Here is a 21,199-nt window from a genome sequence, read left to right on the forward strand (position 1 = left end):
AACTGCCTGCCCTTTTCTTGCAGCCCCCTCAATCACACCTTCTCATAGACCTAACGCCCTGAGCCCGTGGCCCCCGCCCCTGCTAGGCTCCACTAAGCCCCTGCTCAAGGGCTACTGTGGTCCTGTGCCGGCCAGGCCCTTCCTGAGCTGCCCACCAGCAGGTCCTGGAGCAGTGCCCCCGTGTGCAGGCAGCGCACACAGCATGCAGGAGCGGGCACATAGCTGAGCGCTGACTCATCAGGCAGGACAGGCAGGACGCCCCAGCGCGGAGCTGCAGGAACTCTGCCCCACATTGTGGGGGGGCTGGGGGCAGTGGGGAGCACCCAGAGGGGGCCCAGTCAGTGAGTCAGGGCTGGGGAGGGGGCTGGGCACGCTGACTCACTGGAAAGGAAGCTGCACCTGGGGGGAGTGGGGGCAGGACAGATGAGGGGCTTGTTTGCAGTTGGTGGGCGGGACGCACAGATAGCAGCTATTCAGGATCATAAAGGTGGAAGAGAGGGGCAAAGGGCACAGGGGCACCGCCTGCCTCCCTCAGATCTCGGACAGAGCTGCCCACAGCCAGCACCAGGACTGCCCCAGCTGCCCGACCACCACGGGAAAGAACTCACCACCCCCACCACAAGAATTTTCCAGTTGGAGCATCTGGCTTGATGTGATCCAGCTGTGAGCCGCTGCCCCCTCCCGCAGTGCCTCTGGCCCGGGTTCCTAGAAAAGCTCCCCCACCCCCATCCCTGATGCCCCTCTGTGGCCACGGGAGGGCGCCCAAACCCCCAGGGGTGGGGGGTGCCCAAGCCAGGCAGAGCTGGTTATGCCCCACCACCCCCTACACCTAGGGGTACAGCCAGACCCCCAGGGCTCTGCCAAAGGTCTTACGCCTCCTCCCCACCTCTGAAGAGAGACCCCTCAGCTCCAAGCCTGGACTCTGAACCTGGCATGAGAGGCAGGGAGACCCTCCTGCTCTACACACCCACATCCTCACCTGGGCAGAGCCTGAGGCAGCTTGGCCCCGCAGGGGAGCTCCCACGACTCCACCAGACATCAGCTCTTCACCCTCCAGAAGCCCTCCAACATCCCGAATCTGACCCCACACTGGTAGCGCTCCCAGGACAGTGCACGCCTAGAACTTCTCACACACCCACCCAGCTCCTCTCTAGGTTTGGAGCCTGGAGAAATGCCTCTTCAGAGAACCCCTCACCCTAGCAGCTGTCCAGAGTTCAAGAACCCTGTATTGAGCACCTACTGTATGCAGGCTCTGGGCTAGTCTAGCAGTAACAGGGAGGCAGGGTCCCTGCCTGCAGGGGTAGGGTGTCATTCTGGTGAGGGGCACAGACACCAGACACTCCTGGAAGCAGGTCAGGAGGTGGGAGCAGAGAACTCCAGAAGCTGGAACCCGGAGGAGACAGCCTGACGTCCAAGACTTGTGGGAGCCCCCACTCCAGGCCCCTCCTCCAGCTTTCTCTCTGCCACGAAGGGGCCTCCACGGATGCTGTCCCGGGTGGGGGCCTGGCTCCAGCACCAGCACCAGCACCCTTCCTCCCGGAAGCCCTCCTGCCTCTGGTGCCTCCTTCCCCTGAGCTCCTCCCAGGGTCTCAGAGCTCATTCTCTCCCCCACCTCCACAACCCCTGGCTCCCAGCCCTGCCTGCCTGCCGGCCCGTTCCCCTCTGCTGTAGATGCTCCTCCCCTTCCATCCTGTTTAGACCCCCAAACCGACAGACCATCCCTCCCAGGCTGGCCCAGCCCGGTGGCCCCCAGCCACGCCACGCAGGCTCCTCCAACACTGCTGCGTGCTCAGCTGGCCCTCCTCAGGACACACTCGCCCCAGTACTGATGCTCCCGCACACCTGCCTGACCCCCGTGCTGCCCCAGCACCCAACCCTCTGCCACCAGCCCAGTGTCCCGGAGAGCTGCCCATGGGCTTCTGGGGGTATCATCGCCCCCTTTTACAGATGTGGAAACAGGCTAGAGCTCCCCTAGCTACGGAAGCCGCTCCTGGAGTGGGAAGCCTATAGACTGAAAAAAGTCCCCGCTGGCCAAGGAGAGCCCCATTTGCTGAAGGCCCGGAGCCCCGCCCTCAGCACCTCCCTCCCTCCTCACCGTCCTGACTGCCAACTGCCTAGTGCCCAGAATCCAAGGCCTAAAGCCCAGGCCAGCCCGCCCACCTCCCCACCCCTATCTCCAGAGAGGAAACAAATCGGGCCGAGGCGACCTCACCCCGCCTTCCTCCCCAGGTGTTTCCGGAGCAGAGCGCGGGGCGGGGCTGCACCTGGGCTGGGCACCACCTCCTTCCCGGTACAGGCGCCAGTTGTCAGCGGAGACCGGTGCCCCCTTCCGCGCCACCACCCCTCTCAGCCGCACCCACCTACGCAGCACAGCTGCCCGTAGAGGTAGCCCCTGCGGGCTCGCTCGCAGCCCCCGTCCAGCCAGCACGGCCGTTCCAGCACAACCTCCTTCTTTGCGGCGAAGGCGCCTCCCGCCCCCCATGTGCCGGCCGCAGCCATGAGCCTGGCCGCCCCGGGTCGCCCACTGAGGACAGCAAGCAGGACGCGCCCTGCCTCTGCTTTCCAGCCCACGCTGCGAGGCCGCCGGCGCTGCGCTCCCCACCCTCCCCCGACGCCGGCGGCGGGCGCGCGGCCCAGACCCGGAGAACCTGCCCCTGGCGGGGCGCCCCGCCCAGCGCGGGCCAGGAAGCCACGCCCCTACTTGGAGGGAGAAGACCCCGCTCGGAAGGGATTAGGGCAGAGGGAGGCTCCCGCGAGGACAAAGGGGCCTGGGAACTCGCGGGTGCCCAGGCTCGCGCAGAGGGGAGCCCCGGGGGACGCCCGGGCGCCGGGAAACTCCCCTAGACTGACGTGCACCAGGAGGCCGCTCCCGGCAGGATGCGCGGGAGACGCTGCGGCGAGGGCGTGGGGGCGGGAGCAGCCGGCTGAGAACAGAGGCACGGAGGGGCACCGCAGGGCAGTAGGGGCGGGGAGCAGGCCAGGACAATGGCTGAAGGGGGGCCCCTTCCCCACGTCGGGACAGGGGACAAAAGTGGGGCGAGGGAGGGAGGGCCCAAATCCAGAGGGGGAAGCCCTGGCTTATGCATTTTATTGAACGTCCCTGCAGCTGAGTCACCAGTCGCTCCCCAGCCCCCAACGCCACGCCTAAAAGCCTCATCCTGACTCAGACCTCAGGTCCAGTGGGTCTGGCACACAGGCTAAGATGAAGCAGGCCTGCCGGGGCAGCCCTGGCCACCCCCACCACAGGCGAGCCCTGCACGGGCACAGACCTGAGCACAACCTCCATGTCCTGGTTAGTCCCTCTGGCCAGAAGCCCAGTCTCCGCGGCACCACCCGGCTCCATTCACTAAAGCGGAGGCAGGCCCTACCCGGTCCTGTGCTGGGCATGGTTGCCGCCCCGGCTGTAGCCCAGAGCAGTGACTTTGAGCAGGGGAGGGCAGAGCGGGCCTGGCTGCACGCCCTGTGCAGTCCTGGGCCCTGGCAGAGGGCGCTCAGGCACCTGCCTCACCTCTCACTGTGGGCGGGAGGCTCTGCCCAGGCCCAGCCCACCTCAGTGGAGGTCGAGAGCTCTCCCAAGACCTGCCCCAGGACACCCGCCCCAGGACACCCGCCTTGCACCTGCCAGCTGCAGTTTCTGTGTTGACAGTCACCTGTGCTCACCCTGTCCCTGGCAACTGGGGAGGGGCCTCCCTTTCAGAGGGGATGCCCTGGCACTGCCCATGCTCCAGGCTGACGGAGCCACAGAGCCCCAGCCCCAGCCCAGGGAAGCAGGCTGGGTCTTCAATGCAGGGTGGAAGGCAGGGGGGCGCTGCTACTTTCCCATCACGTGCTGGTGCTTAGCTCGGGGACACAAAGGGGAGGGCTCAGGGAAATGCAGGCGGGAGACAGACAGCCCCTCCCTCGCCCCGCCCCCAACCCCTTGGCAGGGGCTGCGGCTGGCGACAGCTGCCCAGGCGCTTACCTTGCTCGTCCTGAGCCCGCTGGCGCCCCCTGCGCCAGTGCCACACCACAGCTAGCGTGACGACATGGCCCACGACCACCAGAGAGGGAAACAGGTTGCCCGAGGGCTCCATGGCTCTGGGGCCACACGGCTGTGGGCAGAGCAGGCAGAGCCGCCCTTCCTCCCCTCAGAACCGGCAGCGTGAGGCCTGGCAGCCCCCTCCCTTCCCTGCGTGGAGGGCAGGCGTGGGGAGGGGGGGGCACCCTGGGGCCAGGGACCGCCCCGCCTTCGGGGACCGCCCTACCGCACTATCTGCCTGGCGCCCTGGACTAGTCCTGTTCTATGCACCAACTGTGCTCCTGCCTGCCTCCTCTCCCTCCTCCCTCCTGGCCACTCAGCCACTCGGGCGCTCCCCTCCCGCCTCCTGCGGGCGCCCAGCTCAGCTGTCCCTACGCAGAGCTATCACGCTCAAGGTTAGCTGGAGCCTTAACCCCTGCTTACCCACAGCCACACCCGCCGGGAGGAGGGGCCTGCTGCAACTTGGGGCCAAGCGCAGCCCCCCCCAGCACAGCTGGGTGGCCTCAGCATGAGTCCTCCCCCACTCCCGCTGCCCCCACCAAGAAGGGTGACCAAGGTGCCAGAGCACCCCATTCTGCCTCCAAGGGTGCCCTCTGGTGACAGCTGCCAGGCGCCGAGGGGGATGCATGCCAGCACCCCAGCCCTCACTGGGCCCCCAGGCTTACAGCTGACCCAACCACACTCAAAGACAAGCACCCCCCCAGACTCCCAACATCCCCCCATGTGAGACAGTGGACAGTGTCAGAGGGAGGGGCCGGGGTGATTGCCTGGGAAGCAGGCCGTACCCAGGGAAATAAGGACAGAGCCCGTTGCCCTCCAGTCCCTGGCCCCTGCCCCTCTGCCCTGGCCCCAGCTGGGCTCTCACAAGGCTTTCAAAGGCTATCCCACCTACCCGGCACGATCTTCATTGAGGACAGTGGCAGGAGCCCACAGGGCAGACAGGGAGTGGGTGCGGGGTGTGGGGAGGGTCACAGGCCCCTCGGAGGCGGCAGCAAGCCCGGCAGTGGCGGTGGCGTGGTGGGAGGAGGGCACGGCCGTGCTGCTGTCAGCAGCAGTGCCTGTGTCCATGGGGGAGGGGAGGGGTGGGCAGGGGGCCCGGGGGGATATAAATATCCAAGGAGGGCAAGCAAGGCCCGTCATTTGTCCAGACTTAGAACATGACGTGCAGAGCGAGGGCACCCGGGCCCACGGCCTTCGCTGGAGTCCAGTCTGGCTGGGCGGCGCCACCCGACACCCACCCCACCCCCAGGTTCCCACCGGTGATTCTAATAATAAGAAGCCTCCTCGGGGAACAAGGCCTAGCACTGGCACACGGAGTTCAGCTCAGGGGCTCCTATCCCAAGGGGTGTAGACAGCGATGGGGGTGCACTAGGGAAAGGCCACACGGGCAAGAGGGCACTGCTCTCTTCTCCCAGAGGGCCCCTCAACACAACACCTGGCCCCAAGGGATGGGACAGCCTCCCCAAGGTCACACCACCTGCCAGAGACCCAGGTGGCCCAAAATTGGGCTGGGCCACGTGAACACCAGGCCCCCAGCACAGGGGCTGTGCCTCCCTGCCCCCAGGCCACTCCTGGAGCCTGCCCTGGCCCCACCCCAGAACCCCAGCAGCCTCTGGTCTGCGGAAGTCCTGGGGCCAGAAGCCCCGTCAGCAGACAAGCCCACGCCACATCCTGGGCTGCCCTGGACCTCAGTGCCCCCAGGAAACAGGACGTGGGAGGTCACAATCCTGACCCTCTCCTCCCAGAAGCCTGGACCCTCTCAGGCCCCGGCAGCAGAAGGTTGAGGACTAAATGTAAGGATTTGTATCCCATTCTGTAGCACTTCCTGTGTGTCCAGCACCATCCTATTTAATCCTCAGAGAACGCTGTGAAGTCCTAGGCTATTGTCACACGAGGCACAGAGAGGGTAAGGAGCTTCCCCACATCACACAAGGCTGTGATTTGAGCCCAGGTGGTCTCTCTGGCAAGCGTGGTCAGCCTGCAGCAAAGCACAGCAAACCACACTTGGCCTCTGAACATCAGGGCAGGGACACCCTGGTCCATGTGGGGAAACGAGGGGCAATGAGGAGAGGGGTGGAGGGCCGGGCCCACCAGGCCCACCCAAGCCTCCTGCTCGCCAGCCTCGCAGAAACTCCCTTCTGAAGGAGACTGGCCTGCAGTGGCCAGCTCTGGCGGCGGTCGGGGCTGGGGGAAGCCTAGGGGAGCCAGGGGGAGGCATGGCTCCTGGAGGCGAGAGTGCCCCTCAAGGGCAGTGGGCAGCCCACACCCCACAGAGGCCTGGGACGGGGGCCTGCCACTTCCAGATGCCTCCTTCCCACACCAGACACAGCCCTGGGCAGCTCTGAGAGGGAGCCGTGCTCATCCCTGCATCCCGGAGTTCTAACTCCCAGGGGAAGGCAGGCAGCCTCAGCTCTACCAGGGCCCCAGCCACAGGCTGCCTGGGAGAGCCCAGCCCAGCCAGAGGCCTTGGTCCCTCCCTCCCGCATGCCCAGAGCCCCTCAACCCAGGCCCTGCCCTACCTTGGACCAGCTGAATCAGCTCCTCCATGCTGTACCTGTCCATGGCCGCTGAGCACGGGCCAGGCCGCTCCAAGAGCCGGCAGAGGGGAAGGGAGGGGAAGGCAGGAAGGAGAGAAGCGGTGGGAGGCAGAGGAAGGGCTCGCTCATGCCCCGGCCTCCCCACCCAGCTCTAGGAGCCGTGGCTCCTCCTCATGGCCACCCCTGAGTCAGCGAGCCCAGCAGAGCCGAAGCCCAGTGGGCCAACGGGTCAGACCAGCTCAGAGGGGTGCAGTGGACCAGCCTGCCCGAAATCCCTGAGCCCTCAGGCACAGCCACAGGGCCCACCAGTCTTCCCTACTGTGCCTGCCCGGTCCAGCCCAGCCCACAGGCCCCACCAGTCCTGCATTCCCCATCGCTCCTCAACACCCTCATTTCCTTAATCCCCACAGCCAGCCCCTTCCTCCGCCCACATCCCCCACAACCAGCTCCATCCCAGCCACCATGGCCTCCAGCCTGGGCTAACGTGACATGTCCTAACTGTGTCTCTGCCTCTCTGTCACTCGTCTACACATTGTCTCACACGGCCACCACAGGCCCTGGGAAAAGGCAATCTAATCCTGCCATAACCCCGCTTAAAAGACCTACCAGAGTCCTCCTAGAGATAGCCCCTCGAACACACGACCCAGACGCAAAGCTAGCGAGTGTTGCAAAACACCTGGACCCACAGGTCCCATGCAGGGTGCTATGCGGCCATGAAAAAGAGCAGGGCAGCTATATGGGCTGCCTCCAAGTCCCCTCTGTCCCCCCTGGGGCAAGTGCCACGAGGGAGGCGTGGTGCACAGCAGGTGGAGAGAAGCAATGTCGTCGAGGGCCACTTGCTTATGATGGATAAAATGCCTCTGAAGCAGACGTGCTGAGAGCGTTCAGGTGGTACTTTCTCTCACTAAATGTTTCAGTTCATTCTGAATTTTGAGCCCGGCAAAGCACTAATAATGAACATAAATGAAATTCATATGTAAAACCCGTTCTACCAGCTTTCCACCACACAAAGTAAACCCAAACTCCTTGCCACAGCCACGGGCCTTCCCGCATCCTCGCCCTCCCCCCACCAGGCCTCCCTCTGTCCCTGCCTCTGCTGGGCTGCTCTTGGTGGAGCAGAGACCTCCTCATGGCTCATGGCTCAGCTCAGGGCACCTCCTCAGAGGGGCCCTCCCTGACTGCTCCTAAAGCTGCTTCCCCATCACTCGCTCCTCATCCAGTTCACCCCCGGATGCTAGGCGCTCTCCGGGCCAGGGGCTCGGTCAGGGTCAGGCCAGTATGTGGCTGAACAGGCAGGTAGACGCCTTCCCACATGAACGAACAGACCACCAGGGCACAGGGACGGAGTGGGGCTTCACGGGTGGGGACCAAGGTACAGCAGGGACACCTGACTGCCCTGCAGCATTCACAGCTCCCCAGCCAGGGCTGGACGGACAGGGGCAGCCCATTTGACCAAGGCCATTCTGGTGACCAGTGCAGTTGGCCCCACAGACTCCTGACCTCGCCCTTCTGCCAACTGACTGGAGAGGGGCGACGTTGTGGGGAAGGAAGGGATCTGTGGTTCATTACTTGATAATTTTTAAAACTGAGAAGTCAACGGTTCTAGTCCCAGCCTGAGTGTGGAGCCATCACAATCCCTGCAGACAACGACACAGCCCCACACCACACCCGGCACCCAAGGCGCCCTGGGCGTCCTCCTGGAGTGAGAGTAGCCCTTGGGTCCCGTGCTCAGCCCTGAGGGATGAGCGGAAGGAGGGGAGCCCACACCCGAAGGCCCTGACTCAGGCGGGAGCTGGAGCTCATTTCCTGTTGGAAACTCTGAGCTGCCACCGCTGCAGCTGGGAAGGGAAGACTGAGTCACCGTCAGGGCTGGGGGCGCCCTCTGCTCTGCCACTGCAGCCACACCCAGTCTCCCTCCTGGCCCTGCTGCCAACTGCTCACCCAGCCACCCAGCCTGGCCACAGACAAGGAAGGAAGGGGAGAAAAGGAGGGAGAGGCTGGCACTCACCACGCCCATGACCCAAGGGGGCGGAGAAGACTGGTCTGCCAAACCACTGAGGGTGGGCAGGGGCACCAGCAAGGGGAAGGCAGGGTAGAAGGCCCCCTGGACCGGGACCTCGCCACTGGACGTTAGTCAGTGCTGACCAAGCGCCCAGCCAAGCACTCTGTCTCCTTGTGGGAGACACCATCACCCCCTTAACAGGAGCTTGGGAGGCCACACGACTTGCTCAAGGCCACAGCAAGAGCCCGGAGGCCGCCTCTCTACCCCAAGATGGGCTCCCATGGCGTGGCCTTCTCAGATCCAATCCAGACCAAGCCAGAACTGGGGCTCCCGCTCAGCACCTTGGGAGATGACCCCCCCGGCCTCCATTCACCTGGCAAACTCCTGCCCACCCTGCTAACCTCACCGCAGGGCCCCTTCCCAGCCCCTTAGAGAACAAGTTCCTCCCCAGGTGGTGAGACACAAAAAGCGAAGCACGGACTAAGCCTGCCTTGTGCTGGGGGACCCAGGCCTCGCCGAGTCTGCACCAAGGCCAGCGGGCTCCAAGAGTGCATGCACGAGCCTCAGGCTGCACGGGACATGCGTCATCTGCCCACCTGGGTCTTGCCAGCAGAAGTGCTTAGGGACAGAGGGATGCCACAGAGAAGGGGCATGGCAAGGGGTCGCTAGCAACCCCCGGGACAACAGGACCTGTTGCATCCTCTGGAACCCAGCTCCCACCGGGAAGGGTCTGCCTAGACCCTCAGCTGGGCACAGCACCTGCCACACCCTGGCCTCTGGCCTGCCAGCAATGCTCCTACCTGGGTTCTGCTCTTCTCCCCCCAACCCACTGCCCCCAGGGCATCACCACCCCCAAGCCGCCAAGCACTCAGTCACAGTACAGCATCAGAGCCACAAAACCACGGAGGCAGGTGTCACCAGCACTGGACAGACTCAGGGCTCAGAAAGGTCAGGCAGTTTGCTTGGACCACACTGCTGGAGAGCGGGTATACCCTGTCCTATCCCAGCACCTCCTCTGCACACCCCTGCCTCATGCAGAGAGGGCCTTGGGGCAGACAGGCCACTGGGACCGGGAGCGGGGTGAGCAAGGGCAGCGGGGGCATACGACGAGGGCAGCACTGGGGACAGGGCTGAGCTGGCGTGGGGCAGGGCTGTGCTAACAGCTGCTCCTGCCAGTCCAGGTGCCACAAGCCCCACCCCTAGCCTCCCCACCCGTAGCCCCAGGGCGTGCCTGGGGATGGGCTGGCAGCAGCCCGCTGGCTCCTCCTTGGCCTACCCACCCCAAGGTTCTCAAGCCAGTAGCAGGAGCCACGTGGGTCCACCACCAGAGCACCCAGCACCCTCAGACAGAGAGAGCGCCACCTGCTGGTTCGAGCAAAGCCCCCGCACACGCACTGCCCATCCCGGCCCACCAGGCGTTCCCACCCCATGGCTGGGGCCAGGATGCAGCTGACCTGTGGCTGGCGCAGGTTCTGGGCCAGGCCTCGCCAGGTTTCCTGGGGGAGTGGCAGGCAGCACTGGGGCCTCAGGTGCCCCCTCCTCAGGCTCCTTCCGGCGGTAGACCCGCCGCTCCTCACGGGCAGGGTCCTGGGCTGGCAGCGGCCCCCGCTTGGGCGGGCAGCCCAGGGGACCCTGCACAGCCTGCACGTGGGGGCTGCGGCGTGCGGGCATCACCATGGCGACAGGGCGGCGCACACGCTGCAGAGAGGCGGGCACGATCTCAGGAGGCAGGTGCAGGTACTGGCGCAGGTGGGCAATGCCCTCGTTGGTGAGGTACCAGTAAAAGTGGCGCCAGGCAAAGGTCTCCCGCACCAGGCCCCGGGCCCGCAGGGAGGCCATGGCGCGCATGACCTGCAGGTTGGTGACGCCGGGCACATGGGGGTGCAGGCTGCGTGGCCGCCGGTCCTTCTTGGCCACCATCACTCCCTCCCGGAAGAGCACCTCGTAAATGGCCCGAAGCTGGTCCAGTGGCATGAGCATGCCAGCCACCATGGCTGCCGGAGCCGGTGAGGCGAGGGCAGCGGGCGGGGCACAGACAAGAGGTGCAACGAGGTGCCCTCGGCACAGAGTGTGACAAGGGTCGGCCTGTTGGGCAGGCAGGCCGCGGCCCTGAGCTCGAGGGCGCGGGCTCCGGGGCTGTGGTGGCGCCTGGCTCGGTGCGATTCCTGCCGGCACTGCTGCCTGCCCGAGGCCTGCGCGAGACTCCCGCCCGCCCGCCCTCCAGGACGCCCAGGCCGGCCCCCTCTGACTCAGCAGCATGGGCGGCCCCTCCCACCCACAGCCAGCGGGGCCCCTCACAGAGTGGGGGGTACCTCGGAGTGGTGGCCACCCCCACAGCACTCCCCCTCCCCTCCCAGGCCCCATGGCTCCAACGTCAGAAATTACAGCAGTTTCTAAACACTTCCTTCAAGGTTCCTAAGCCTAGAGGGAGGGTGGACAGGAGTAGCTATAGACCAACAATCTAAAAAGCGTGGCAGAACAGGCAGAAGGGAAGTGGGTAGCAAGGAGGGCAGGAGGGGTCCTCAGGCCAGGGACCCAACTCAGGATTGTGGTCTCAGGGCTTCATGGATTCACAAGGATCTAAAGAGGGGTTTGCTGGGCTGTCTGAGCCCCGGGGGCACTTGAGGCCTGAGGGTCAAAGGGGAGAGCTGGGGTCTCGGGAGGCAGAGGTCTGAGGGGAGAGCTGGGGTCTCGGGGGGGGCAGAGGGCTGAGGGGAGAGCTGGCGTCTCGGGGGGGCAGAGGTCTGAGGGGAGAGCTGGGGTCTCGGGGGGCTGAGGGGAGAGCTGGGGTCTCGGGGGCAGAGGGCTGAGGGGAGAGCTGGGGTCTCGGGGGGCAGAGGGCTGAGGGGAGAGCTGGGGTCTCGGGGGGCAGAGGGCTGAGGGGAGAGCTGGGGTCTCGGGGGGCAGAGGACTGAGGGGAGAGCTGGGGTCTCGGGGGGCAGAGGGCTGAGGGGAGAGCTGGGGTCTCAGGGGGGCAGAGGGCTGAGGGGAGAGCTGGGGTCTTTGGGGACAGAGGGCTGAGGAGAGAGCTGGGGTCTTTGGGGGCAGAGGTCTGAGGGGAGAGCTGGGGTCTCGGGGGGAAGAGGTCTGAGGGGACAGCTGGGGTCTCGTGGGGGGAAAGCTCTGAGGGGAGAGCTGGGGTCTTTGGGGGCAGAGGGCTGAGGGGAGAGCTGGGGTCTCAGGGAGCAGAGGTCTGAGAGGAGAGCTGGGGTCTCGTGGGGGGAAGAGGGCTGAGGGGAAAGACCAGGGGCAGCTGCTTTTAGCACACAGACAGACACCACTGGCTGCTGTCCATCAAACAGGCAAAGGGACAGAGCCCCTACCTCCAAATGCCAGGCCAGAGACAGTGGCCACCCTACTTAACACTTCTGATGCCAGGCCAGATCAAGGGTGGCACAGGAACAAGCAGTCCGCTTCAAGCCCAAAGCACTCTGAGCAGGGCAGAGGGTGGGGGGCTCTGAGAGGGGCCTCCACCACTCTCCAAGCCAGCTGTCGGAGGCCAGAAAATCTCAGCTGCCACAGGGAATCAAAGTCACCAAGGCCTTGCCACCCTCTGCCTGCCGCCCCTGCCGACACGAAGACACCCTGACCCTGGGCGGTCTGAGGCACACCACACTAGGAGAGGGTTAGGGGCCGAGTGAAAGGGGAGCCAGCAGCGGGATGGCGGAAGGGGCTGCAGGCTCCACGTGGGGGCCCTGGAGCCTGGCCCAGCCACACTCATCAGTCACCCCCACGTCTCCACAACTGAGGCTCCAACCACGGATATCCTGTGCCTGCCCCATTCCACCCAATACCCCCTCTCCCACGCTGACCCACACCCGGATCCGCCCTCTCCCCCTCCCCCCAAGCCGACACACCCATTCCCACCAAGCACGGCTAACCCGGGAACCGATTATAAATAGGGCGGGGGTGGGGGATCCCACGGTGGGAGGCGCCGGAGGGCAGGCGGCCAACAAGCAGCTCATGGGGGCGGGTTTATGGGGCCGTTGCCATGGCACCGCAGAGCCGGCTCCAAACACAGCGCCCCCAAAACACACACACACACACACACACACACACACAGTCACAAACGAGCGCGCGCTAACTCGTGGCGGAGGTGGCGGTGGAAACACTGAAGGCACAGCCAACTGTTCGTACAGCCCTGCCCGCCAGCTCACTGCGGCATCGCTGTCCCTCCCCCTGTCCCCTACAGCCAGCCAGGCAGGAAGGGGGCCAGCCTCACCAGGAGCCCGGCTCCGGCAGGGTGAGGCACTCGGCTCAGGGCAGACACACCGCAGGGGCGGGAGTGGGCAGCGGCCACGCCCCCTCAGCCCAGCAGCGCCTGCGGACCCTCCCGCTACTAGACTGTGGCTTCGGGAACCAACACCAGCTGTGGTCCAGGCCAGCACTTAGGCCAGTGGCCCGGCCCAGCCCTGTGCCCACAGACGGCCTACTCTCCTGGCATGTCCCTCAGCCCTCCCCCACAGCCCTCCTGCGCTCCCCCCATGCGCACCCCACAGCCCCGCACACACCTCCTGCGCTCCCCCCGCCCCTGTCCACCCCAAACATCCACGCCACCTTTCTGGTATGATTCCCCCACCTAATCCCCATGCCGCCCTCCCAAAATGATTCCAAGCCACATTCTAATGCCCCTCAGACACTTGGACCTAAGGTCTCTCCTCCTTCTACACAGGCGTGCACGGGTCTTTGGCCAACCCACTCAGCCCCGGCACTCCCCATGCAATCCCCTGCAGGAGAAGGCACCAACCTGGGCCTCCAAGAAAGCGAGCAGAGCACGCTGAGGAATCCCCCTCCCTCTCACAGCCTGGGCGCCCTCGGGGATGAGAGGGGGAGCAAGGAGCAACCTGGAGCAAGACGTTCTGGCCCGCCTCGCCTGCATCTGCACACCTCCTCCTGACCCTCGCCTTCCGCGCCTGCGTTGGGGCGCGCCCCCAGGTCCCAGGGCTGGGAGAACACCCCTCTCTGCCCTGCCCCCACCCTGCAGGAACTGCAGCCGAAGTTGCTGATTCAGCAGTGGGAGGGCCAGAGCGGGCAGGCAGGGCAGGTCCCCTCCCCCCGACTCCAGGCCCCTCCAGGTTTCCAGGCAACCAGTCGGGGGCCTCGGGCAGCCCCCAGCCCCCCACCCCAGAACAAAGAGCTGCAGTGTGGACTAGCCCAGGGCCAGCCCGCCTGGCGCCTCCACACAGTGGTCCCCACGGCCCTGCCTGTCCCCTCGCACGCTGGGCAGCAGGGCTGCAGGCGGGGCGGGGATTCGGCAGAGTCCGGGAGGAGAGAAGAGGCTGACCCGCTACAAAGACCAGCTCCCACCTCCGCCCCGCCCCCTGCCGCTGCCGCAGTCCGCCCCGCCCCCCCGACACTCACTGCAGGGCTGCAGGGCTGCAGGGCTGCAGGGCTGCAGGGCTGCAGGGCTGCAGGGTTGCGGCTGGAGTCACCCCCCGCCAGCCCAGGGCAGACTCCGCACCAGGTGGAGCTCTGGCGAGGCATGGGCCTGGGGTCTCCCGCGGCTCCAGCTCCCCAACCCTAAAGGTGCCCCTGGGACAGCGGACGCTGACCGCTGCCCTGCAGGGGGATGTACCCAGCCAGAGGTCACTGCCCGGTCGGCGCCCCCCGGCTCGGGCGCTGTGCCCGGCCCGCACCTTTGAGGGAGCTGATCTCGTGCTGGATGGCTCGTGAGGGGTCCATGTCTCCACCGGTACTGAGGGTGGCGTCACTGCCGCCACGCAGAGTCCAGCCCCGCACCGCACTGCCCAGGCCAGAGCCGCAGCCTGGGGGAGGAGCCGGGAGGCGCGGGGCGGGGCTTGCCAGCCCGGGGCGGGGCTTCGGCTGATCGATGCGCAGGGCAAGGCCGCCCCCGCGCATGCTCCCGGCTGTGCACCGCCCCCACCTCCCTGGCACCTGACCCCGCTAACTCCAGCCGGACTGCCAGGCCAGCAGGCCTGATCCAGGAGAGCTGGGCCTGCCCACCCCACCCCACCCCACAGTCCCCAAGCCTCCGCCGATGGCCACCCTCAGAGTGCCCTCTGGGCCGCTCGTGCACGTGGCTTCCCTGGCCTCGAAGCCACGGACACCCACTTCCGACAGGAGACACAGGTCTGGGCCTTGGACGACCTCCACAGCCAGCACCCTGGGTGCAGAGGGAAGGCGGATCCCACCAGAGCAGAGGTTGGAGGCCTGCCCGCGGTCGTGCCTCATGACCCTGGACCAGCCCCTTCACCACAAGGATTCACTTCCCCACCTCCCATGCCAGGGAGGGGTTCTGCCCCTGCCCACGACACTCTCCCCTCCGGCCGCGTGCCCTCGTCCTCCCACATGCTCCTCTGGGCCACCTCACCCCGTCCTATGACTCAAGATGCCCGCTATACTCTGACTCCCAAGATGACATGTCCAGTGGGGCTCCACCCTGTGCCCCAGCTTCTGCCTCTCACACTCAGCAAATCCTGTCAGAGCTTGTGGTGGGATGCTCTTGTCTTCCCAGCTCTGTGGGTGCACCACCATCCACCACCCAGTGGCTCAGGCCAACCCCCTGAGGTCATCACCCCCCATAGCCAGCCCCACAGGTCCTGGCGGCTCCACCTTCCAATCTGTCCACTGGTCAACATCTCCACTACCTCCTGAGCCCAGTGGGAGGCAGGCAGGTCAGGGCGAGCCTGCAGCTTCATTTCCTTCCATGAGCTGGATCCAGGTATGTGAAGGCAGAGAGAGTCCACCCTAGTGCTCTCTCCTGTCGCAGCCTCTGCTCCTCTCAGCACCTAACAAACTCCACTGACCCCCTATCAGAACCCATGCAAGAGCTCGTTAAAGTGGCCAGCTTCAAATACACTTCTAAAAGACCCAAGAGAGTTCTTACGGGCCAGCAATAACTAGATAGAAAAACATAACGGGAAAAACCCTTCATTAGCAATGCAAGATATAAGCTACTGTGGAATTAGATAAATAAAAATCAGTCAGAACTTAAGTGCAGAAAGCCTCACATGCACAAAGAAAGAGACAGCCCCATGGGGAGACTCGTGTTCCCTAATGCAGAGGCTCAACATCAAAACCAGTGCCCCCCAAGTTAACCGATGCATTTACATTAACTGCACTTCTGATCAACCCTCATGCTGTCCCCACTCAATTACTCTGTTAATAATTGCCTCCTTTACTCACTTACATAATTTTACATCAGATTGGCAAGGTTCTGTTGTTTGTTTGAAACTACAACACTGGGTGCTGGGCAGGTGTAGGGAGTGAGCCCTCTCAGGCACAAATGGGGGACATCAGCTCTCCCTCCTAGCTTGTTCCCTCCCACCCACACACACTGTGAGAATCATTGTTGGCCTCCTGTTTATTCCTCTGAAATTTCCTTATGTAAAATCAAGCAAATACAAACCTGGTTCTTGGTTTTCCCCCTTTTAACACAAAAAGCGACATCTCACATGCATCGTTCTGACCCTTGCTTTTCGGTTACCCCACACCTTGCTGGTCTCCGTGTCTGCCCGTGGAGAGCCTCCTCCAGTGAGAGCTGGCACTGAACAGGCACCCAGGACGCTGGTTCCCACCGTCCACTCTTACACGCACACTGCGTTCTTAGATCTTACAGCTTCACCAATACAATCCAGAAATCCAGGTTTTGGATTTTTGCCAATCTGACAGGTAAAAAATGGTATCTTGGTGTAGTTAAAGCTTAAATTTTGCATACTCTTTGACCCAGAAATTCTATTTCTAACAAAAGTCATAGACACGCACAATGATCCAGCTACAAAGCTGTTCACTGCAGCAGTTTCCAATACCAAAAAACAAAACAAAACAAAACAAAACAAAAATAACCTTAATGTTCTATGAGAGGGGATTACTTTAAATATGACATGGTTACCACACGAAGGAATATTTTATTGTAAATTAATGTCAAAGAGAGATGTCCATGTTGTAACATTAAGTAAAAAGAAGTTACATGTCTAAAATACTTCATAACGTTAAATTACAAAATTATAAATAGAGTATATTACAAAACACTGTGTACATTTTTTTAAAACAAGCAGCACAAAACAGAAAGATGCAGAAGTTTTACAATACATCAACCAACCATGCAGGGTGACCTGGGCGGAGAGTGTTGAATGCTGGTCCCCAAAAAGATATGTTCACAGCTAAATCCCTGGTACTTGCAACTGTGACCTTACTTGGAAATAGGATCTTTGCAGACATAATTAAGTTAAGGATCTCGAGACGAGATCATCCTGGCTTACCTGGGTGGACCCTAAATCTAATGAAGAGGGTCCTTATAAGAGACAGAAGAGGAGAGACACACAGAGGAAAAGCCATGTGAAGATGGAGGCAGAGACGGGAGTGATGCCACCACACACCACGGAATGCCAGCAGCCACCAGCAGCTAGAAGAGGCAAGGAAGATTCTTCTCTAGAGCCTTCAGAGAAAGGCTAACACCTTAATTTTGGACTTCTGGCCTCCAGAACTCTGAGAATAAATTTCTGTTGTTGTAGACCACCTGTTTGTGGTAATTTGTTATGGCAGACACTGGAAACTAATAAAGATTCTGTTACCAAGAGTGAGGTGCTGCTATGACAAATATCTAAAAGTGTGGAACTGGCTTTGGAATTGGGTAATGGAAAGAGGCTGGAGAATTTTGAGGTGCATGATAGGAAAAGCCTAGATAGCCTTGAACAGACTGTTGGTAGAAGTATGGATGTTGAAGATGTGCCTGGTGAGGACTTAGAAGGAAATGAGGAACATATTACTGGAAAGTGGAAGAAAGGTGATCCTCATAAAACCTTAGCTGAACTGTGTTCTAGTGTGGAGTAGAAAGTAAAACTTATAAGTGATGAACTTGAATCTTTAGCTGAGGAGATTTCCAAGCCAAGTGTGGAAGATGTGACTTCTTTCTTCTTGCTGCTTACAGTAAAGTGCAGGAGGAAAGACATAAATTGTGGAAGGAACTGTTAAGCAAAAAAGGAACTAGCACTGGTGATCTGGGAAATTCACAGTCTATAGAGACTGCAGAGGATGCTCATGTTGGGACACTCACTGTTAGGAAACCATGCTCTGGAGAGAAAGCCAAGGGTGTGAGGGACAACCTTCTGCTGAAGAGATTAGATGTCTGACTCATAGGTCCACTCAACTATCTCAGCAGAAGCCAGGAATAGAGAGGGGTCATCCAGAAAAGATCTGGGGAGAATCCTCCTGTCTAATGGTGTGGACCCCTGTGATATACATGGGAGACCCACAAGGTTTATGAGAATGTTGTATCAGCAGAAACACTGCCAGCTTGGACTGAAGAGGACAGAGACAGGATAAAATTAAGGAAGCCTGTTGGAATTCTGGGATTCTATAGGCAGGAAATGGGGTGGTGGAGCTTCAAACATATGCTACCCTTCAAGAAAAAGGAAAAATTACTCTAAGCACAGAGCCTCGGGGCCCAGAGGGTGGAGCTGTGGGGGCAGAGGCAGAGGCAGGCAGAGCCAGAGGTGCAGAGAGTAGAGCAACAAGCCACAGAAGAGAGTTCTCAGGCCTTCAAACCTAATGGAATTGGCCCTGCTGGATCTCAAACTTGCTTGGGACTAATGACCCCTTTCTTTCTTTCTTTGTCTCCCTTTTGGAATGGCAATGTCTATTCTATGCCTGTCCCACTATTATATTTTGGAAGTACACAACTTGCTTTCTAGTTTCCCAAGTCCACAGTTGGGGAGGAATTTTGCCCCAGGGTGGACCATACCCAGAGTCTCACCTATACCTAATTTAGACAATTTAGATGAGACTTGGAACTTTTGAGCGCATGAGATTTAGATGAAATTTTAGACTTAGAGTTGACGCTATAATGGATTGAGACTTTTGGGATGTTGGGATGGTGTGAATGTATTTTGCACGTGACAGACACGAATTTCAGGGGGCCAGAGGGCAGACTGCAGTGGGTTGAATGGTGGACCCAAGAATATATGTCCACCTCCAAATCCCTGGAATCCAGGAATGTTACCTTATTGGGGAAAAAGAGTCTTTGAAGTGATAATTAAGTTAGGAATCTTGAGATAAGCTCATCCTGGATTACTCAGGGAGGCCCTAAATCTAATAACAAGTGTCCTTACAAGAGACAGAAGAGAAGACACAGGGGACAAGGCCATGTTGAAGATGGAGGTAGACACTGGAAGGATGCAGCCAACAAGCCAAGAAATGTCAACAGCCACCAGAAGCTGGGAGAGGCAAGAAGAATCTGCCCTAAAGCCTCAGAGGGAGCACCGCCCTGCTGACACCATGACTTTGGACTTCTGGCCTCCGGAACTGTGAGAGAACAAATTTCTGTTCTTTTCGGCCACCCAGATTGTGGCAATTTGTTACGGCAGCCACAGGAACCTCATACCAGGCATGTTCTTGGGGGCTCTTTGTATTCTGGAAACAACCATGAGTTCCTGTGGTGGTAATAACAATGAAGCTCAGTTGTGTCTCTTGAGGCTTAATCCTGTACCTGTGCTATGAGCTTCCCCTGTAGCCATTCATTTAATAATAAAGGGAAAAAAACATACATTTCAAAAGTTCCAAATACACACTCATTTGAAAACAAAAAAAGAATGGAATAAAGTTCATAAAAGCCACACATCCAGAGACACCCGCCTCTTTCTGGCTTCCCACCAGCTGCCTCACCTCTGCACCCTGCAGTGCCATACTTCCAGGCCCCCAACCCTGCCTCCTGTGGAGGGCCTCCCCAACCCCCACTGTCTCGGGCACCAGCGCTGCCCCAGCCTATGTGACCCACCAGCCTGCCCAAGATCTCCCAGACTCCAGACCAGCCACACAAGATGTCCTTCTAGGCCCTTCCTTCCCTGTAGCATTGGCCCTGGATCTGCCCCCACCCCAGAAACCAGAGTGGGCAGCAGAATGCCACCCCCCCATCCTCTTCCTGGTCACAGATCCCCTTTGCACAGTAAAGGTCCCTGCCAAGGGCTGACCACCCAGCTGGGACAACCCTTCCACAGCTAAACCATGACCCAAGCTCCCCCAGAGGAAAGGAAGAGAGGGAGGGAGAAGGAGAGCAGGCCCTGCAGGCTAGTGCCCCAAGTCTTCCACGCTGCACCTTGCTCCCATCACCTGAAAAGGAGTTCCAGACTCCCCCTCCACCTGGTCCACCATCACCCTTGACCACCACCAGATGACCCAGCCCACGCCCCCTCATGAGACCCTGACCTCACCACCCACCACCAGCTCTCCGAGCCCTGCATCTCCCTGCCTCTGGGCATTGCCCTTGGCCTCATGCCACAGAGGGTCTAGTCATCTGGCCCCCACCTGCATCATCCCTCCCTGGCCCCCTTGAGTCCCTTCTCAAGATGCCCAGATCCTGGCCCCTCTGCTGCCAGCTCCCCTCAGGCTTCACTGGGGAAACTGAGGCCAGGGGGCACCATCACCCACACCTTTCCTTCCCCTGGAGCCCAACAGCCCCATCCTAGGGAAGTCTCCACCCCTCTGAACCATAGGGCCCTCGGTGGCAAGGGGCAATCACAATCCACACAGAGGCTGGGTAAATGAGAGAGGTCACTCAGCAATGCCCATGCCCCCGATGGCCACTGATGCCCCTCTGGGCCAAGGCCACCCCTTCCCCAAAGACTTGAGGCCAGTGTTCTGCCAAGGCTGTGCTCTGCAGACAGCACAGCCTCTGGGTCACCACTCCATCCCAGAGGGTGTCCTCACTCCCACATAGCCTCGCACCTCCCTTCCCCCCCCACACACACACACCTCAGCACCTCCAGTCTGACTACTCCACCAGGTCTCACCAAGGTCCCCGATGTCCCTTATCACCAAGGCCTCATCAGGCCTCACCTTGCTCAAGACCTCTCGCCCAGGCGGCCCTCTCACCCCTTCCCATTCACTGGGCTGCCAGGACCCCGCAGTATGGCTCTGCCCCTGCCCTGGCCCGCTGCTCTGCTTCCCTGTGCCCAGGCTCAGAGCATGGGCCTTTTCTCTTCCTGGTGAGGGCCCTAAAGCACTGTCCCCAGCCTGGTCTCTCCCGGCTCAGTCTGGCATTTTCCAGCATCTCCACATGTGTATCTGTCTCCTCTCCAATCGATACACATGGAGGCTAAACTCCTGTTCCTGTACCTTCCCTGTCGCAGAAATGCCATCCACCCCCAAGCTGCTCTCCACCTCACTGCCACCGCCCGGCCCTCCGCCACCACCAGGGCTCTCCTTGGCAACTTCTCTGGGGGTACCCAGGGAGTCTTCACCCCAGGCAGCATTCCCACAGGGGTCTGGCTCGGGGTCCACTTGTCCCTCTCATCCACCCGCTAATTTTCAAGCCATGCTTGCCACAGAACAGAGGTGCAGCAGGACATGGACCCTGCCCTGAGTTTGGCAGGAGAGGAGATATTTAAAATGCTCTTTATCACCTACTAACCCATGTCTAGGCCCTGAGCATGACACCCCAGGCTCCCACATACCTCAGCCCAAAACGAACTCCAGATAGATCAAAGATGAAGACATTAGAAAACAAAAACATGCCCCAGGACTGGAAGAAACTCTCAGCAAATGTTTTTATAAAAGAAGTCCATTCTAAGCATGACATAAAATCCAGGTGTCATAAAACAAAAGACTGGCGAATTTTAAAAGTTGATATGGCTAAAGACACCACAAACAGAATTAAATGACAAACGATCAAAACTGATGCCTGGG

At 61.0% G+C, this 21,199-nt stretch overlaps 1 protein-coding gene across 9 annotated transcripts in view; it reads right to left on the reverse strand.

The window, feature by feature from the left end:
* The window catches only part of PLEC (plectin), a 56,916-nt gene that overhangs the window by 25,990 nt on the left and 9,727 nt on the right, over positions 1–21,199 (reverse strand). Inside the window, exon 1 of one of the 9 annotated variants that reach the window (XM_058565123.1) lies at positions 14,194–14,295. The exons of 3 other annotated variants lie outside the window; for them this stretch is intronic. In XM_058565123.1, the coding sequence (XP_058421106.1) occupies positions 14,194–14,239 (46 nt within the window). In that variant the 5' untranslated portion in view covers positions 14,240–14,295. Of the gene's footprint in view, positions 1–2,360; positions 2,530–3,961; positions 4,166–6,537; positions 6,856–10,011; positions 10,662–13,304; positions 13,360–14,193; positions 14,296–21,199 lie in introns of those variants that run through there. 5 more of the 9 variants (XM_058565125.1, XM_058565116.1, XM_058565124.1 and 2 more) reach the window with 5 other exon arrangements.

Source organism: Diceros bicornis, chromosome 21, assembly GCF_020826845.1.
Source record: "Diceros bicornis minor isolate mBicDic1 chromosome 21, mDicBic1.mat.cur, whole genome shotgun sequence".
Lineage (NCBI taxonomy): Eukaryota > Metazoa > Chordata > Mammalia > Perissodactyla > Rhinocerotidae > Diceros > Diceros bicornis.